General features: G+C 34.3%; 1 protein-coding gene across 2 annotated transcripts in view; it reads right to left on the reverse strand.

Annotated features, from left to right (window-relative positions):
• LOC149574841 (diacylglycerol kinase 4-like) overlaps nucleotides 1-20,808 on the reverse strand; it is a 313,933-nt gene that overhangs the window by 239,987 nt on the left and 53,138 nt on the right. For both annotated transcript variants that reach the window (XR_016360102.1, XM_089814678.1), the window contains exon 5: nucleotides 16,578-16,665. Coding sequence is in view for 1 of the 2 variants with exons in the window: in XM_089814678.1 (XP_089670804.1) it covers nucleotides 16,578-16,665 (88 nt within the window). In the remaining variant the exon portion in view is untranslated. The remainder of the gene's footprint in view (nucleotides 1-16,577; nucleotides 16,666-20,808) is intronic.

The raw sequence follows: 20,808 nt of genomic DNA on the forward strand, positions 1-20,808 counted from the left end.
TACAGGTCAGATTTTGCCAAGTATTTGACAAAATTCCGTACTCCAGCATTAGTAGTTGTTAGTAGTCTTTTAACAAGGATCATTACAATAAGTTAATTTCTATTAGACATTATTAATAAATATATATAATTGATGATTAATCAAATGCAATAGTATTTAACCAATAAACATAGGGGATTAACTCTAGATCAATTCAATCCAACTCAAGCTACAATATTAACACTCCCTCTTAGCTAGAGAGGATTTTTATAGAACACATTACGTTGTTAAGCATATAGAGAGATATCATTTCAATATGATATTCTTGAAAATATATATTTAAGGATATCAACACATATCCATCAAAATAGATGTTATCTTTCGATATCATCTGAAGTATGATTCAACAAGGAGTATCAACCATATGATACTCAACATATACTTATATTCTCTTAGTATGTGCATTGGCATCATATCCATGATGCCTACAAAAATAATATGTTATATCCAAGAAGGATATGGGTTATCTGATCTCAAGCACACTCCAAGACAGCAACTGAATGTCGTCTTTTAGATAACGGTCATAATCTCAAGGACAACAACTTAATGTAGTCCATCATGACAAGTATCATGATCTCTGGCACATTCTGGGACAACAACTTAATGTAGTCTATCATGATAGTCATTATCATGATCTCTGACACATTCAAGGACAACAACTTAATGTAGTCCATCATGATAATAGGTTGAGCCATTGTTACAATCATCACCTTACAATAGCAACCTCATAAACACATCAATAAAAGATCATCACCTTTCATAACATTATCCACATGCAAAATAGTAACTCAAATGATATCCACCATGAACCATGTCAAAGGGTGGATCCACCATAGCTGCTCCTAGAGGCTGGAACAAAGGCTTTCACCTCAAACCTCTCTCTCACAGAGAAGAATGCATTACAAGGAATTTTACCTTGAACTTCTTCCTCACTATACAGATCTCCATCTGTTGACTTTTATGTCCAAGGTTGCCTGTTGGACTCCCTTAAAATGTCCAAGATCCTCTGATTTCAATTGAAGTAGATCCTCGAGTTACTCACTCTTGAACTATTGTCATAAGATCATCTAAACGACCAATCTTGATCGTAGTATAAAATTCCATCGCAATCTAGTCCCTCTCAATGATAGAGCCCCTTTGTCTTTATTTCCTAATCTCATATGTTATCACTCAACAACATTCTTAATGCATCATTCTTCTTTTACCGAAAGAATATTCCTTTGCACATCAACATCCTTAATACAAGTTGCTCCAATAGGATAAACATGTGATATTAACAAATATTATAATAATCGTGATATATATATATATATACACACACAATTATAATTAAGATTATCATTATATTAATTATATTAATGAATAGACATGTCCCATGAATGGGCGTGTCTCATTTTGGTTTATTCCTCATACAATACAAAGAGATCGCTGCCATCTAAAAAACACGTACCGAATACACAGTGCTATTACATTTGCAGCAATCATTGTAATACATGGTATCAGATCAAGTTCTCTCGTCTTCCTTGAGGTTTCATAAATATAAGAAACCGGGAATTTTTTATGTAGCTATGTTGATGCGTTTGAAACAATGATTAAATTCAACAATTTCTAGGCATGTGATCATTCATTCAAAGGAGATAGATATGGCTTTGGGTGCACAGGAGTCTACTCGCTTGGGAGTAATCATAAAACAATGGTTAAATTCAACAAGTTTTAGGCACGTGATCATTCATTCAAAGGAGATGGATATGGCTCTAGGTGCACAGGAGTCCACTCACTTGGGAGTAATCGTCCAAGACAACATCTTCCATTAAAAGGAGAATGCCAATGATGCAGAAACAATCGAAGTTGCTAGAGATTATGTACCTTAATTCAAATCATTGAACTACTAAACGTGATTCGTCTATTTAAACATGGGGCCTATTATCAAGTCACAATGGTGAAATATATATCACTTTTGAGTTTTTGGCAAAGATGTGGATAGTCATATTATTAAAATAATATATACATTGTTGATGTGTTTGTGAATTTAGATGAATCTATGTATTTTGTTCTTTCCTAGACGGAGTGTGGCTGTTATGATTTCAACCTGTCACATCCCAATTTTTTGACCCAATTTAAAATGTTCATATAGCTGTTTAGGTTTCATGTGAAGTTAGTGAAATTTGTTATAATCATGTGAAATGGTAAGATGGTTAATCGTTATAAATTCATATGAAGATGACATGCTAGTTAATCATTATGATGATATTTTAAAGCCATTGTGGATAGTTGGTTATTTATCATGAATCCATGGGAATTGAAAAGGCAGTTAGCCATTATGGTCATTTATGATTAATAACTTGTTATGCTAATATGATTTAACTGTGGAGAATTTCCTTGTAGGGAGCACGTCAAAGGGGTGGAAGCATTGTCAGAAAAGTATTGGGCACAGGAGCATCACCATCACTGGGCAAATGGGTATGAATCTTGAATCACCATGGTTGAGGACCTAGCGACTGCATAACAGGATACACACATTGGACACGCATGAGCTAGGTGGGCAATTGTTACAAACATCAAACATTTTAACTTAATCAAAATACATATCTTTAATGGTTTATATTGACATTCTCATCACTTCAAATAATACGTATATATGTATGTGCACATAAGTATAAAGTATGGTGCCACCATAGTATTAATTTATATAAGCTCATATCTATTAAAATATGTATACCTAAATATGCGTATACCTTGAGAAGATATGAAGATAAAATAATCTTCCAACTAATACACATATTTAGATATGCATACCTTAGTAGGTATAACCTTGGATAAAATGATAATAATATAATGTCACCATTCGAAATTATATATATATATATATATATATATATAACTTTATAAATTATCCTTTTTGATTTAGTAACTTTCAAATTCTTCCTCATATTTGTTTGTCTTTATAAGAGACGAGATTGTACACTTAGCATCTCTTTTTATTGGTGGATCAAGAAGACAGTTTTCTTTTTTATGACTGCTGCAAGAGTCACGGCTTCTTCCAAGCCTTTATATTTTTTTTTTGTGTGTCTTCTTGCATATACAAGTCAGAAGAACCAAAACCCAAGTTCGGCATTTTACCTTTGCTCCCTCATTTCTTCTTATCATTATTGTTGTGATTGAATTGAGGACAAAATTCGAGTCATTGGTTTATTTGATTGAGCTCTACATTTTTGGAGTATGCACTTCAAGAGCCAACTGTACAGAGTCAAGCCCAAGCTCCACATCTTTCTTCATCAGCTATGCTTCAGCAAAAGAGTTGAATTACTCTAAGATTTGACACCCAGGACTCATCCGGCTGGTTGGCCAAGAAAGAGGGTGAAGAGGTGAGAGAAAGTTCTGCAAGAGGAAGAAACAAGAATCAAAATTGATATAATAATTTTATTACTTTTAAAGAACCATTTAATAGCTCATGTTGTCCAATTCATAGACTCTGCTGTTAAGTCAGGTGGTAGAATTTAGTACCAGGATGCTCAATGGCTAGACAAGGTGTTCCATGTCAATTCTAGGTAGGGAGGGTCTTTCTAGTTAGAGAAAGTGTGGAGATAAGTTTAAGGTCCGTGACTGGGAGGTTAAGCCCCTAACAATGTTTCCCTCTCCACAAAATGTTAAGACGTGCATCAAACAAAAATAAGTTAATGTTATATAAGTAGAAGATATGATGAATTGATTTATATCAGCGATTTAGTTATTTCCTTTAATGGAAGTAACTTTTCTCATCAATGTAATGAGTAACTTGTTAGATCAGTTGATCTTCCAACTGAATATGGAATATATCTACATGCAAGAGATAGGTTTATCTGATGGATTGTTATTTCAGTCTTCCATTTATGTGAATAATGAATAAGACCGTATTTTCTAACTAAATGTTATTGCCATAGTTAGCAATGGAAGGAGAAAATGTGATACAATGGTATTTGATGCCATAAATGATACAATGGTATTTGACGCCCTAAATGATACAGTGGCATTTGATGCCCTAATTGATACATTGGTATTTGATGTCCTAAATGATACGGTGGTATTTGATGTCCTAAATGATAGAGTGGTATTTGACGCCCTAAATGACAAATGGTATTTGATGCCCTAAATGATACAGTGGTATTTGATGACCTAATTAATACATTGGTATTTGATGTCCTAAATGATACATTGGTATTTGATGTCCTAAATGATGATACAATGGTATTTGATGCCTTAAATGATACAATGGTATTTGATGCCCTAAATGATATAGTGGCATTTGATGCCCTAATTGATACATTGGTATTTGATGTCCTAAATGATATAGTGGTGTTTGATGTCCTAAATGATACAGTGGTATTTGACGCCCTAAATGATACATGGTATTTAATGCCCTAAATGATACAGTGGTATTTGATGCCCTAATTGATGCATTGGTATTTGATACCCTAAATGATACAGTGGTAATTGATGCCCTAAACGATATAATGGTATTTGATGGTAATGGTGTTTCGATAAAGTGGTATAGCTATTTGTTCCTAAGAGGCATATATGTTTTAACCTAGGTTTTGCAGAAGCATCCCTAGACAGATTTCAGTTTTGAATTCTATGGTATGTATATTTTTCCCTTGTTTAAATCATCGATGGTGTTTTCCAAATTGTTAGTTATGAAATTTTCCCTTATACTGTTTTGTAACCATTAATCTCATTCATGCGAATATAACTCTTATAACTATCTTCCTATGAATATGAAGTATTTACTATATTTCTTTGATATTTTAGTTGTTAGTTAAGACTCGAGAAAAGTGGATGTTACACAACCAATCAGTGTTCAACCATTTCATGAGAAGGGATAGTAATAAATTAGCAGATCTGATTGATAACGACAATTATAAGTTATCGCGATTGATAAGAAACACGATTTTTAGCATCAACGAAAGCCAATCATTCACATATGCATATCTATTAATATGAAGGAAATGGATAAATCAAAGGAAGCAATTGGAATCCGAATATGTTATTTGTTACAAGGGAGACTATCATGGGCATAGGACAAACTTAGAGAATGCAGTAAACACTCTCTTCCAAGTAAGAGGTTTATATCTCTACAGTCAGCAACCTTATGGGTTGGAGATACAATAAGAAATGCAGACCATATATCTAGTCAACGGATGGCAGATTCAAAGCAATAAATATTCAATGAAGGATGAAAATTAAATCATGTGATATATTTCCTATATGGGCTCACCTTATTAAAGGAAATATTTGGAACACAAGGATGAAAGCATATGGAATTCAAAAATGGAGGGGGATTCAGAGGGAGTCTGGCATCTTTAAGAGGTCAAAATGTCGATGAACTCGAGCTTTAGAGGGAGCAAATGGCTTCAATCAACTTGTGACAATCTCGATCATAGTGATTGAGAGGGAGTTTCCTTGTTGAAGGTGAAACACTTATGAGGTGAACTTGATTTAATTCATTATCATACTATTGAAATCATTTAACGCCCTATGGGCCCCGTGTAAATCATGAGAAAGTGACGATTTCAAAATCATTATCACTTGTATTTGTTGATGTTATTGGAAGATGACAATCTTACAATAACTTAGTCTTCTATCATGATAGACATCGTGTAATGGCTGATCATGATAGATGATTTCTAGCATGGTGGATTCAGTTCCTCAAACAGACCATGACCTTCTAGATTGTGATTGACATCATGTGATGGTTGAGACCGATTACAAAAGACTATGAATGTTCCTATTGTAAGTGCACATTACCCTTAAACAATTTTTGAGTTATGGTGAATATCATGAGACTTGATATTCTTGGTCAAACCATATATCTGGTATCATATTGAGGTTATATCTAAAATTGGGTATCATGTGCTAGGTGATTCCTTCATATCAAGAGTTAGGCGATATGTAAAACTAGGCATCACGTGTTAGGTGATTCCTCATATCACGTGTTAGGTGACATGTAAAACTAGGTGTCACATATTAGATGATCCCTCATATCATGTGTTGGGTGATATGTAAAACTAGGTATTATATGTTAGATGATACTTCATATCATGTGTTATGTAATCACAAGATATGAAAATATGATTATATCATTTATCTTCCCTAGATAAGAGCAAGTGTTAATATTTATAGCATCGATCAGATGTCAAATGAGTTGACATTCAAATGTCAAAGGAGTTGATATTCAAGGAACTAGAAAGTCAAATGAATTGACTTTTCAAATGTCAAATGTGATGACATTTGCCAAATGAGTTGGCATTCAATAAACTAGGAAGTCAACTGAGTTGACATTCTAGAAACCATTATTTACGTTGAGGTAATATGTTATTCATATTTTGTATGAATCTTATTTATCCTATCTAGCTAAGAGGAAGTGTTAATAATTGGTAGCTTTAGTTGGATAAAATATGATGCAAATATTAATTTTATATATATATATATATAAATATATTAAATATATAAGATATTTATTTGTCATTATATTAATTACATTCTAATGAATAGACATGTCTCGTGAAGAGACATGTCTATCCATACTTCATCCTGTATTAGACAGATGGCTACGATTTGGAAAGTACATACCAAAACATTATGACAATGTTATTACATTTGCAGCAAATCCAGAAAACCAACACGAACAAAGCACCTCGTCCACGGTTTCACATGCCATGCAGGAAAATTCCTAAACCACCATCGAGGGCAGCAAAGAACAATTAAATCATTTATCTCACCCTACCAAGGATGCCCATGTAGATTAGGTGGTGGAGGTGCCAATAAGTATATTCAAAAATACTAAAAAACATGTGGTATAGCCTTCCCTCCCATGGATCGCGTGCATAGCAATTGAAGAAATCAAAGTATTGGAGAAATACAATGTTTTTATCTCAGTAATATTACCCACTCAAAACTATACAAGTATGCACAATCATGGAGGGAACTTTAAAAGGCGACTATCAGAAAAATAATGTTGGATAGTTATAGACAATCATCAAATGTAAAATCGTGTTCTAAGGATTTATTTAGCACCATAGACATTGGGAATAGATATTGCGAAGGGAACATGCATAAGCTGGGAGGATGATGCAGACACACAATTGAGCAGCTGGTATCTAATTTGGATGGAATGGTGTCCTACAGTTAACACAAAATATCCATTGTGTCGAACAATGTGCCAACTTAACATCACGAAAGGTGGAATGGTTTTAGTGTCTTTACCTATTTGACTTGTTGGACTTTGACTTATAAAAAGTGGAGCTGAATTTGTATCCCATCAAGAATGGATTTACTTTGAACTTCTTGAGTTACTTGAATCACATAAGAAGAGCATTTAGAGGGCAGATAATACATCAAGGAAAGATTTCAAAGAGAATGTGTATACAATAACTTGAGCTTTAGAAGGAGTATTGATACTAGCATTGAGAGGATGAATCAAGAAGTATAAAAGATTGCATCATAGATGTTGATGTAGTGATAAGTATTTTCCTTGAGTATTACATTTATCTATTCATTGCATTTCTCTCTCATTTATATTTCTATATGCATAAGAGCTATTTGCCTTGATTTTTTCCTCTAAGTATTTTCTTATAGGGAAAGGGAGATTGATATTAGATTCAAAGGGAGTTTGACACTTCTTCAAAGGCAACTTTGGATAAGGAGCTTAGAAGATTGATATTCAAAGGCAGTCTGAAAATCGATGTGAGTGACTGCATGATTTTGAGTGGCCTACCCGTGTGTACATCACAAGGAAGTGACAACTTTCAAATGATCATCACTTGTATTTGCAAAAGTTATTGAAAGGTGACGATCTTAGAATAACTTGATTTTCTATTACAATGGATATCTTACGATGTCCAAGCAGATCATGATAGATTATACTTTGCATGGTGGATGTTTATATGGTAAGCATTACGAGAATGCATGTGCACATACCTTATAAACATTTTTTTAGTACATGGTGAATTTTATGCAAATTGATGTTCTAGAGGGCCATTACACAGAGTACTTGGTGAATATCATGCAACTTGATGTTTTAGAGACCATTACTCATAGTACTTGGTTAATATCTTGCATCTCAACATTCTGGAAGGCCATTACTCAAAGAGTATTTGGTGAATATCATTGATTTTCTGGAAGACCAATACTTATGATATCAGACGTGATATCAAACCTTATTTGAGTATTTGGTTAATATCATTGATATTCTAGGAGACCAATACTCATGATATCGGATGTGATATCAAACCTTTTTAAGTACTTGGTGAATATCACGTGTCAATATTCTGGAGACCAATACTCATGATATCAAATGTGATACCACAATGGTAAATATCATATGTTGATATTTTGCAGACCATTATCTTAATTGAGTACATGGTGAATATCATATGTTGATATTGTAGCAGGCCATTACTCTGAGTATTTGGTAAATATCATGTGTTGATGTTCTAGAAGACGAATACTTATAATATCAAAATGATGGATATCTTTCGATCAAAGATATCCTTAATCTTGCTAACTTGATATTACTTTGAGGTAATACATATGTTTATCCTCCCTAGCTAAGAGGGAGTGTTGAAGTTTGGTAGCTTTAGTAGAATAAACCTATGAGATTAATTAATATAATAATAATGATATAGATATGTTTGTATGTATGTATACACAATTATAATTAAGATTATCATTATATCAATTATATAAATAAATAGACATGTCCCATAAAGGGACATGCCTCATCTTGGTTTATTCCTCATACAAATACAAAGAGATCACTGTCATTTGAAAAACACATACCGAATAGGTAGTGCTATTACATTTGCAGCGATCCTCATAACACAACATCAAATCAATTGATGATTCAAATTTGAAGCTCTAAAGATGTCCCTTTCCTTACATCTCCCTTCTAAAGATGGCTCAAGTGGGAATGGAATATTCGTTATTATTCCCCCCCACAATGGAAAATTCTCACTCTTATATCATTGAACAATTTTGCATCAATTTATAAAAATGCAAAACAAGGAAAGTCTTCACACAAATTACCTACCCCAAAGCTGCCACCAATGAATTTATCATCTTGATCTCGGTTCAATTTACAATTCACCTCATAGAGCTACACCAAAACTTGGAATCCTTATTAACATAGAATTCACACAACAAGAGAAAGTTCAAATGTAATTGCTCAATCTCTAGCTATAGAAGCATCAGAAAAACCTTCCTTCAAATCCACACACCAAGCTTTCTTGTACCCTTAATAAATTGCCATTGGCAGAAACAATTGCTTTCAAGGGATTGTCAATACTAAGGATGAGTCACCAATATATATTTAGGAGGGGATTTTGAATATAAAATCAATATTCAAGAATATGCAGTGAACATCTGTAATTATTCAACAATCATGTTATAATCCTCAACAATTATAGAAGTCAACGTAATATTTTAATATATCAAATTCTTCAACAGTTCGATATGTCAAGAGTTTGATGGAGGCTTGTTTCTACAGTCAGGTCATGATGTACAAGTGATTAATATATATATATGTGTGTGTGTGTGTGTGTGTGTGTGTGTGTGTGTGTGTGTGTGTGTGTGTGTGTGTGTGTGTGTGTGTGTGTGTGATAATTATTTGGAAGACGTTACATCCTTACACAAATGCACTTTCAAACTCCCTCTGATTATCAATCATTTGAACTCCTGATCAAAAGTCGTCTTTGAAGAAGTGTCGGACTCACTCTAAATCTGATATCAATCTCCCTTTACCTGCAAGAACATTCTCAGAGGAAAAGATCAAGGCAAACAATACTTACAATACAAATAAGAATGTTAGTAGTTTAATTCGTGTCCATTACTAACAACATAAATGATTATAACATCTCTCTTTATTTCAATAAACAAATTAAGATAACATAATACTTAATTTCTATATACTTAGATGACATATTCTCCAAGAAGTTCAATATTTAAATTGCATTTCATTTTATTTATATTTCTACTAGGAATATTAGAAATTCACAATACCACTAATAAATTAGATTATTAAATAATGATAAATATTCACATAGTTCTACGTACCTTGGTTGTCTTTATGTTTAAAGGGAATAGGAGAATATCTGCTTACAAACACACGATTCGCCATTTATTATATCTATAAATCCCTTCAAAGATTCTTGTCTTAACATTTTATAAACATATATAAGTTAGATACTCTTATAAATATAATTACTTAGAAAACATGATCCACTTACATGATAATAAACTTACCTCGCTTATCTGTTGATGATGTGGATCCTAATTTTAATGCTCAAACTGTTATGGAGTGCTTCTCTTTATGTGATCAATCTCCCTTCTATTCCTTACACGTAGAGTATTATTTTTACTTTATCATATACAACCTACACAATTAATTACTGATTCTCGTATGTCTTAATGTGGGCCCTCTGTGGTTATCCTCCCAGCTTGCTTATTGAATGCCTAATGAAGTGGGTGCTTTGACCGCTCCCTTATTGCTAACATGTATTCTGTAATGCCACCCCCTATGAAATATAGCTTTACTAGAATAATTTGAGACCTCCACATACAGGCTCTTCTACCCATAGATTTTAGTGTTGTTCTTTTTGTTTTTATAATTGTATAGTTTGGACACCATCACTCAATAGCCATTTACAACCTAGTCTTTTTGTTTAGACCAAATCCCTTAGAAGGTGGTCGAGTATTCTATTCAAGCAATCAATACTTGTTTTATTCTATTCCTTACTTCATAATTTAGATTTTAATTTAATCAAATTAAATTAAAATGAATTCTTCCATGTGTGCAAATATTGGGTAGAGGCTATGAGATTTTCTTATTTAATGTTTTTGGGTGAGTCCACCTCCTACGTGACAACCGACGGACTTTGGAGGTTCTCCATGGAAGTATCGTGACTACTTTTATTTTATGATCGAAAGTCCCGATATCCATGAGGGCTTACTTCCCAATATATTCCCATTGATCCTCATTAGAGGACACAAAAACCTGAAGAATATTGGGTTAATATGAGGTGGATGCTCTATCCACCAATGCACTCACGTGATATGTTGGATGTCTTCCCTTTATTCACCCCTCATTTCGGCATGGGAGTTCTATCCATTTTTGGTGGAAGGTGGGAATAATCCCCTTCTATCAACGGGTTCATTCCTAAAGTCTCCTTTATTATCTCATCCATTCTTAGAATTCCAAGCTATCTAGTATATATGTAGTTCACCTATTATATTGCAAAGTAAAATATACTTTTGGAATCCACAACTACAATGGTAATCATATTCCAATAGAGTTGTGCAATTAATTAATTCATCTGATCCAAACTCACACATAAGATGAAAACTCATCCATAGATATACTTGTCTTAAGTAGATCACAACTTTTGGTAACTCAATATCCCTAATTCCTTAATGCGATTGATTGATGAATAGAATTCTTTTGTTGATTATATTGTATAAATGTTGATCATATGCAGATACAATTCTAATCTTTACACCATTCTATCTCCAACACACAATCATTTGTAATGTCCTCAAACCATGTGATGATCTTTTCCCTTTAAAATCACCTAATCCTTTATTGCAAGTTGTTTTCATTTTATTTTACTTTGAATCATTGACTTGGCACTTTATAGTGTTTACATTTGAATTACATGTCTGTGCTTCATTTTACTGCCACTGCTGATGGAGATTATTACTTCCTACTCATTTCTCCCTATCCGATTCACTCTAATGAATTCATAAGATCTCGTCCTCTTTATCCTATTCCTCATATGAATGATGTACCAAATATAAGTGTTGCTATCAGTATCAACAAGAGGGATCTACAGTCTAGTGGGGACATTTTTATCCATATTGCTTTGTGAATGATTGCCAAATATGCCCAAAAAAAGATCATTGCCATATTTAATTTCAGGGGATTCTCATATGGAGTATGTGGCAACGTTGATGTAATTTTAATACTGCTGACTCGGTGTTTAGCGCAACTAGATCGCTGGCTAGCTATTTTTATTTTTCCACCAATAATGGATTGGCTATTCTAAGTCCAATATTCACTTGTACAACTCAATGCTTCCTTTGGAAGTGAACTTATGGGCTGGAAGCAAACTTTATTTGTGTTCTGATTCTTGTGCAATGTAAATTTTACAGGTTTGCAACTATTAATATTCTTTTCTCTAATATTGTTTGAAATGTAACTTCTTTTACATTTGCAGTCTCGCTCTGATACCATGTTAAGTTTTCAGATCACTGCAAATGTAATGGCACTGTATATGTTTTTATGTATTTTCCAAGTGCTGATCTAAGTGCATACATATAGGAGTAGAAGAGACATGAGACATGTCTCTATGTTAATCAATATTGGTTATTGTAAGTTAAACTCCATTAGACATTTTCTATAACAATATATATATAGATATATGTCTAGTTGATGATTAATCAATTGCAATATTATTAAACGAATAACCAAAGAAGATTAACTCTAGATCAATTCAATTCGACTAAAGCTACAACGTTAACACCAGGTCCTCCTTTTTTTTCATCAAATCACTCAAAATCTCTTATCCACACTGAAATGGCTATATCTCAAGTTTTATACCTGATTTCTAAGATTCCAAACCTGTTATAGGACCTCGAGGGAATCCCGAAGTTTCTAGGCCTTGGTTTATAGGGATGTTGTAATGTTCCCGACCTCCACACACCAGTCAGACACCAAAATGCTAGACCAATCAATTGAGCAACTCTGATGCCAGACAGGAGAATGTTGAGCCTCTTTGTACGGTTGTGAAATTATCTAAATAGACTGTACAGTAGACAAGATGGAAGTTGGTCGTACGGTGGAAGCGTCTATACAGTGGAGGTAGATGAGGTGACGATGCAGGGGCCGTACAGTAAAAATGTTTGTACAATGGAGGAGATGGGTGCCAATGCAAAGGTCGTACAATTAGGGCAGGTGGAAGGTCGTAAAATGGGGAGGATGTTGTACAATACAGCTTGGAAGGCTGTATAGATGTGCTTCGCTTGAATACGTACAATTGAGCTAGTGTGCAAACAAATGGTAGGGGAGGTCATATAGACAGTACACCAATATTGCCGAAGTTAGATTTAATGCAAAACACACAAGAATCTAGCCAAAGATTGAAATTGCCCAAGCACAAGAGATATGATCAATTTAGACACAATTATTCCTCCAATTTTGCAAATATGATGGTGCTCTGATTTGCCAGATCTGAGCAAAGTATTACAAGGACAGAATAAGGTGAGGGTTGAATCCCACCAACACCGGAATAGCCTAGTAGGGAAGATCTTTCACTTTCGAAATGGAGAACAACAAAGAATCCCAATTGGAATTCGCAGTACAAAGAAAATAATCCAAATTGCATACAAAATGTCGTGCTTAAATACCCTTCAAAGGAACTTCCCGAGCGTTTACAAAGATAGCCGACAGCCACACCTACGGAAACAATTAAATAAAAAATGGGTCCGAGATATACTAAATAGATAGGCCCGTAAACAAAGTTTTGATAATTACTTATTTTATGACAAGAACATTACAGATGCAGTGCGCCCCTATCCAATCAAGGATGCAGTGCACCCCTGATGGGCCAATCAGAGATATAGTGCAACCCTATTTGGCCACTATTTTGGGTCTATTGCTCAGGTTCCATGTTTGGACTGTTTCAAGGTGTTAACTTCTAGGTGTGTCGACTTGTGGGAGTTAGTTAATTTCGAGCCCTTTACAAACCAATCCATTTGCTCCGTTTTATATCTCATCATCTCACATGTGCAAGCATCCAAGCTCTCAAGTGTTCAAGCATTCTTCAAGCATTCAAAGCATTCAAGAAATATCTCTATTAAAGATCAAGGATTCATTCATTCGAGCTATTGGAGGAGTTTATGCTAGATCTTCTATGACATTTTCAACATTCAAGATCTTCCTTCATACATTTAAGATCCTTTGTTGCATCTTCTATATTCATCCTCTCAAGATCTACATTCATCTACATTCACTCATAAGGCAGATTTGAAGCACATTCATTCATGAAGGTTTTGGTTTCACTTTGATTTTCTTCCTAGGGTTTTTTAAGTTGAGTCAAGGCTATTACACTTACATACCTGAACACATTCCAAATTCAAGAGCATATTTATAGATTTCCATTGCTTCATGGTAGATCTATCACTCCTACTTGTTAGCATTCTATCTCTATTTCAAATCAAGGTTAATTCCTAACTTGGGGTTTGACTAAGGCAACCCCACCCTCAAAAAACAACAAACAACAAAACCCTTTCCTTTGTAGGTTTGGGATCTTGGATTAGCGAACAGGTTGCAGATTTGGGTACCCTTTTTGACTTTCTTCAAAACTTCAAAATCAGAATCAAGGTCGCATATAGTTTTACAGGGTCGCAGAGGTCACCCTTGCAGACGGAATCACCTTGTCAAATTGCTGAACGATTTCTAGGTTTTGTTTGCCTCGCAGTTTTCAGCCTAGATTGCAGGATTCAGCAATTTTTGAGCTCATTTGACAACCGCTTTTCAGGTTTGTGTTTCATTAGGTATATCATTTTCCCCTTTCTCTCATTATCTCTTCATATTTCAGCATTATATTATCTATTTTCTTGCTTAAACCCTCTTATGGTGGATGTCAGATGGAAATAAATGTGTTATTCACTGCTTTCACATTAGGTTGTGCATTGACACTTCCTTTTGTATCGATCAAACTTAATCGAAGGGGTACATCTTGATCTTCCCCCTTCATTAATGTATTGGGTGGATTGCTTCCATTTTCCCACCTCACACTTCTAACCAAAACATAATAGATGGGCCCAAGATATACATAAATCAATCAGGACTCCAAAATACAAATACTCTCATTTATTTTATTTAATGACAAGGAAATTACAAGAAAAGACTTGGAATCCTAGTATTGCTGCTGACTAAGTGGCGGCTGAAAAATGTACAGATTTTGGCGGATACAGCTGCATAAAGGCTAGAAATTGCCATGAGTAGCAACAAATATTATTAGATTCTCTTGCCAACTTGGCACACAACAATAAAAATGATGGTGACGATTTATGATGTTATACAACTCTAAATTGCCTAAAATCTGGACAGACCTCCCTAGTCTTATGTTCACTTCAAATTCTGCAATAAATGATGGGTGGAGAGCAAATGTGTAACTTTGAAATCAGCAATTAATGTTGATAGAAGCTCCTCCTCAATGCGTTTATCATATCTAGGATGAAATAATGATGCAAGGAAGCAAAAAAAACTCTCAAAAGCAACAACAAAGCCTTACAAATTATGATGACAATGTTTGTCACCGCAGATCTAAAAACTCACATCAAGATCACCAATTTCAGCTTACATGCAATTCCTGGATAGAATTGCCCAAATTGGAGATAAGGACTTTTGTCAAATCCAAGTGCAGAAAACCAAGAGGGTTTCCATCATCCAAGATCTTGAACTCAGCAAGGGTTTTCACCCTCTATTGCGGAATTGAACGCAATGCTCAAATTCTTGAATGGCTGATTGCAAAATAATAAAAGATGATGCTCAATGAACCCAAGCACCCATTTAAATTTTCTTTTCAATTCAATCCCATTAATTAAATTTACCACCAAGAGTACTTAAAAATAAAAATAACATAAGTCCCAACTCAAAATAATGTTGTTAATCATTCCCCTAGATTTACCCTTTAGCCTACAGGAAATGAAGCTGCCTATAGGAAACGAAGCTAGGCTAGTGGTCTTCTCCATGTCTCTGATTTCCAGCAGGGACCATGACAACATCTTGCATGTAAACGCAACTTTGCATCTCCCACAGAGACTTGCTTTCACTTTATGCATTTATATAAATTAATTATATATTATATATGCCTAATTTTATATTATGTTAAATATATTATGAACATATTCGACTTACCCTTATTAAAAAACAACACTAAGGAAATTTTCCAGTAAGGCTTGCACAGAAATCTACTAAATAACTGATTAATAATTTATGAGAATTGTTCCTAAATTTTAACTTTTGATAAAGGAATGCTGTTAAGCAAATCATTAGGTTAACATTTATTTTACAAACAATTTTAAGGGCAATAGGAGTTACAATATTTAAGTATGAAAGTTGATATTTTTATCAAAAGAAGTACTGACCATTCCTTAAGACAATCACAATATATGCTTTTTCTATATAATCCCATTCTTTCTCTAAAAGGGTACCAATTGTTCCTATTCTTTCTTTAACACATGAAAACCATGTCAATGATAGAAAGAGTATAGATTTATAAACACAATCAATGCTTGTGAATGCATGAGATATAGAATAAAAGGTTGCATTAAGATATTAGAATATAACTCAACAAAAAATTCCATGAGGTTTAAAAACATGAATAAATAAAAACACAAACCATATAGATTTAGTTCGAATGCTACAAGATAAAATAAAATTAAAGCCATAGATGAGACTCATCAAGGAGGGAAACATATTAGAGGATTAAAGATCATTCAACCTGTGAAAGATAAGATTGCCCTTGAGTCTTTAGAGCATAAGGAAACTTTACTTCTTTCCCGTCTTTAGTTTTCACTGTGACCTGCCAACTGCAACATTAAAAAACAAGCTTTACTCATCCAAAAACAATAATGAAAAAGCATCAGAACATATTGTTCACCAATATTGTTTCCATTCAAGACAAGACAAGAACAAGACTGAGAATGATAGAAAATTCAAACAAGCATCATATTTAAAAGTGAAGAAAACATGTAACAATAAAGAACAAGTTGCAGAACAATTAGCCATTTTGTAGCTACAAAAATTCATATGCTTCCTCTGAAGCACATTCATATTGTGGCACACAACCAGCATGTCAACGTTTCAGAAGGATTGTCAGTGCATCATTGCACTGAATCGATGATGCAAGTTCATAGAAATTGTATTAGTTAAAACCCTTTGAGAGTTCTGGACCCTCCATGAGCTCAAACATGCAATAATGCAAGGTTGAGTGGGTCCACTTTCATCTTCTGAAGATTAGAACCCATCCATAAAGAAGGTACCAGTCTTCATAAAAATACAGATGCTTAGAAATATATTATCTGTTTTGATTAATTGAATATCAGATACCAAGATCAAAGTTTCATCTACAGAATGTATCTCGCAATGGATTTCCATGAATTTTCATTCCTCCCAAAGATAGTATGCCATTATTAATGTGCAAAGTAGTATGCCTTTGGTAACCTCAAAAATCAAAAACAGAAAAGCATATTAGGGTAACTAAAACAAGGGAGAATTACATTCTGCCAGACATGCTCCCATTGTAGCATTGAAGACCAGGATATACAAGATTGATGCAAACATTGTTATACAAGCTATCCTAAAGCTCATATTGCCTGATAAGTGGTCTCAGAACTCTAGAATCAAATCCAAGGTGTCCACTCATAGGGATACCAATTAATTAAGATTCAAATTGTAACTTGGTACTTAGGCTGAAACAAAAATAAGAGACAAGTTCTTCTGCATTATTTACTACCAAATGGTATCATAATGACTACATATTAAGATTCATTACTCAACTCCCTAGCTAAAACCCAACTCTGATTCCTCATTACACACATTTGAGTATTCTCTTATGCCATTTGAGAAGCCAATGCCGAGAAGTTTCCCTACTCCGTGCATGGTCCGTCTCTGTTGCTAGGCCCATATAACTAATATTGTGACTTTCCGCAAGAGACATTGCTCTGCAGGCTCCAGTCCATTCTGAGTCCTGACTCAAACAATGCCTACACTTAACTAAAGCCAAAATAACACAAGATTTCCAAACCAGCAAGGAGAATAACACCATGCATAGCTTTTCTTATGATACCACACTTCACAGTAATTGTTATGATGTTATTCGTATAAAGTGATTGATGATGGCATCAGTAACTCAACCATTTCAGGTCTGGATGGTGGTGATCTCCACTTTTCCACAGCATTTTCTCTTTGGCATTCTTGTTCCCCCTTCTTGGCGAAATATACAAGTTTCTACATCACTTGTGTTGCTGTTCCCTTATCGTTTTGTATTTCTTTTCTTGTTCTTCCCTCTACTGAGGTTTCTAAGTTTCTCTCTAGAATATTAAATTGTAAACTTGCTGACATAATTTTGGTCATCCATGGGCATTAATATAATTTTGTTATTTTTTGCTTTCTTTTCTCTAGGCTAACCTGATATTAGTCACAGGCAATAGCATATGTTGTACCCATCTTATAGAGTCAAGTTAATCTACTAGAAATCCTCATTTGTCTACCCTTGATATGTTTCCAGACCTTACCTTCTACACATCACCTTGTTGGTTTTTTATGCTACTACACAAGATATAAATTCAAGCACTTCAATAAATCAACACATTGTTGCAAAAAGGAATGGAGATGCGACAGGATGCACACCAAGCAGAGAAATGCACCTAAACAAAGCAAAAGGGTGTATGGATATAGTTTCGGAGACATGTCATCGAAGCTATTGTATCGACTATCGACACATGTATGATTTTGGTGCACACCTCAACAAAGAATAAAACCAAGTTTCTATAATGCATTAGAATGCACCAAAAAGCTTAGATATGCCCAATAACAAAGGGTTGGTGTGTTTTACCATGAGTATTGGTGAATGCCAAGCAACTGGTATGTGCTTATACTCAACAAATCTCTTAAAATGTAAAATAAAATCTTGCTTAATGAAGAGGACATGTTGATATTAGGTGCAAATAAGAATAGAAAATGTTTGTAAAATAAAGGATGCATACCCGGAAAGGGGACGATGCAAGCATGCATCTTGCATTGTTCAATGAGAAAAACATTAGAGGGCAAGGACACATAAAGCCATAATAATAGTCATTTATAGTAATTCAACAATAGAAACTAATCTAGATGTGATAGGTATTGTGGGATCCAAGCACAATCTATAGATACACGACCCATTCAGCTCTTCTAGTTCAAGGAGAACCTAGTCACAAGGCTTGTTTGTGCCCAGAAACATATCTAGAACACAACTTTAACTACAAGGTCGAAAGCAAAACAAGTAGGTGCACAAGGTATTAGTTAAGGCATGTACAAATTTTTTGTATTACAAACACCTTTTCCTCAACATGGTGAAAGTCAACGTTATGAATATTTGGTGACAACGTCAACAATTGCAGGAAAGGCTACAAAGCAACCTCAAAAAAGATTGGTGGGTAATCGCTCCATGATGCTATTGCAAATGTGAAGGCAATTGTGGAAGATCAAAAGAAACAGCAGCAAAATTTCAGATGCACAATTCCTTCAAATGAGAAAATGAACGCAAGGAACACCAATCTCGTCAATTTTTCAAAGGCTTCAATCGGTAAAATTATTCTGTTGAAGTTAGTTTATGCTTCTAACAAAATAAGAATGTAGAATCTCTGACCTTGATTTTGGAGACATTGTTTTAGAGGAGGGCATAAAGAATATGATGCAAGTTGTTATTAACAATGCAATGGCACACATGGCTGCTAGGAGAATGAATCAAGAGAGGCATTTGTCAATCTTTTAAACTCCTTGTCTAGATCTTATTTTGGATGACATTGGCAAAACAAATAAGCAAAGACTCCATTCAAAATGATTGCATCCCCATTCCTCAAACCCATGTTGTCATCCCCAACAACATTTTGGGGATGGTGAGACAGAGAATGGGCATTCCTTGATTAATCCCAAGATATTTGCAAAACTGAAAAAATTTCAAGGAAAAAAAAGAGAGAATATCTAGGGGATATTTGGCCATACTTGATATCAAAATAAAAATTTACGATGTTTATAAAAAACATGTAACTACCAAAATATAATTGGTTGTAAAGTCCCTACACCATATAAAATACAAAGTCATCAAAACAATACTATATACAGAAACCCTACCAATTGGCCTAGTTGTTGCTCAAAACTAACTAACAAAAAATGGTAAATAATGGAATTTTTCTATGAAAGCCCACTAAAATAGGTTAAAATTCCACCAACTTCTTTGAATAAGAAAGGAACATTACAATCCACCCTTCCCAAAATTGTTTATCCTTAAGAAATCTCAACTCTGGATGCTGTAATCTTTGTTCATTCTCCCACATGGCATCACCTACTAGCAAGTTTTTCCATCTAGCCGAAAATCCCCTAATGACCCTCCTCCAAAGAGTCCACTCTCTAATATCCATGAGGGCCTCTAGAACTAATATCAACTTCCCTTCTTGATTCAACAATGAAAACTTAGACAAGCTTAACTCATTATGACCAAGTGCCTTTTTGAGCTTGGATACATGAAAGTTGTGAAACACATTGTAAACTATGTTACTAGCTAGTAACTCAAGCTCATAGTAAACCTCTAAATGGATCATAGAATTTGTGCTTGAGTTTCTCTACTCCACTTTTCTTGAAAGTAAACTGTTTGTATATCTGAAATCTTAAATAAACCATGTCTCCAATCTCAAAACTGTGCTCAATCTGATTTTAACAAACATACAACGTCTATTGATTCTACGCCTGTAGCAAGTTCTCCTTTCGTAACTTCACGATATTCTGACTCTCTTGGAGTAAATCTTCTGCCTTGAGCACTTTGTTATTCCAAATAATAGATCCATGAAGTTGGGAGCCTCATACACATATAAAGCCATGAATGGAAACAACCTAATACAGATATGATAAGTAGCATTGAAACAATACTCACCAAGATGTATCCATTTGATTAAATGCCTCATTTGTCCATGAAC

Source organism: Cupressus sempervirens, chromosome 2 (genome assembly GCF_028749045.1).
Source record: "Cupressus sempervirens isolate cs-2001-9-10 chromosome 2, ASM2874904v1, whole genome shotgun sequence".
NCBI classification, from domain to species: domain Eukaryota; kingdom Viridiplantae; phylum Streptophyta; class Pinopsida; order Cupressales; family Cupressaceae; genus Cupressus; species Cupressus sempervirens.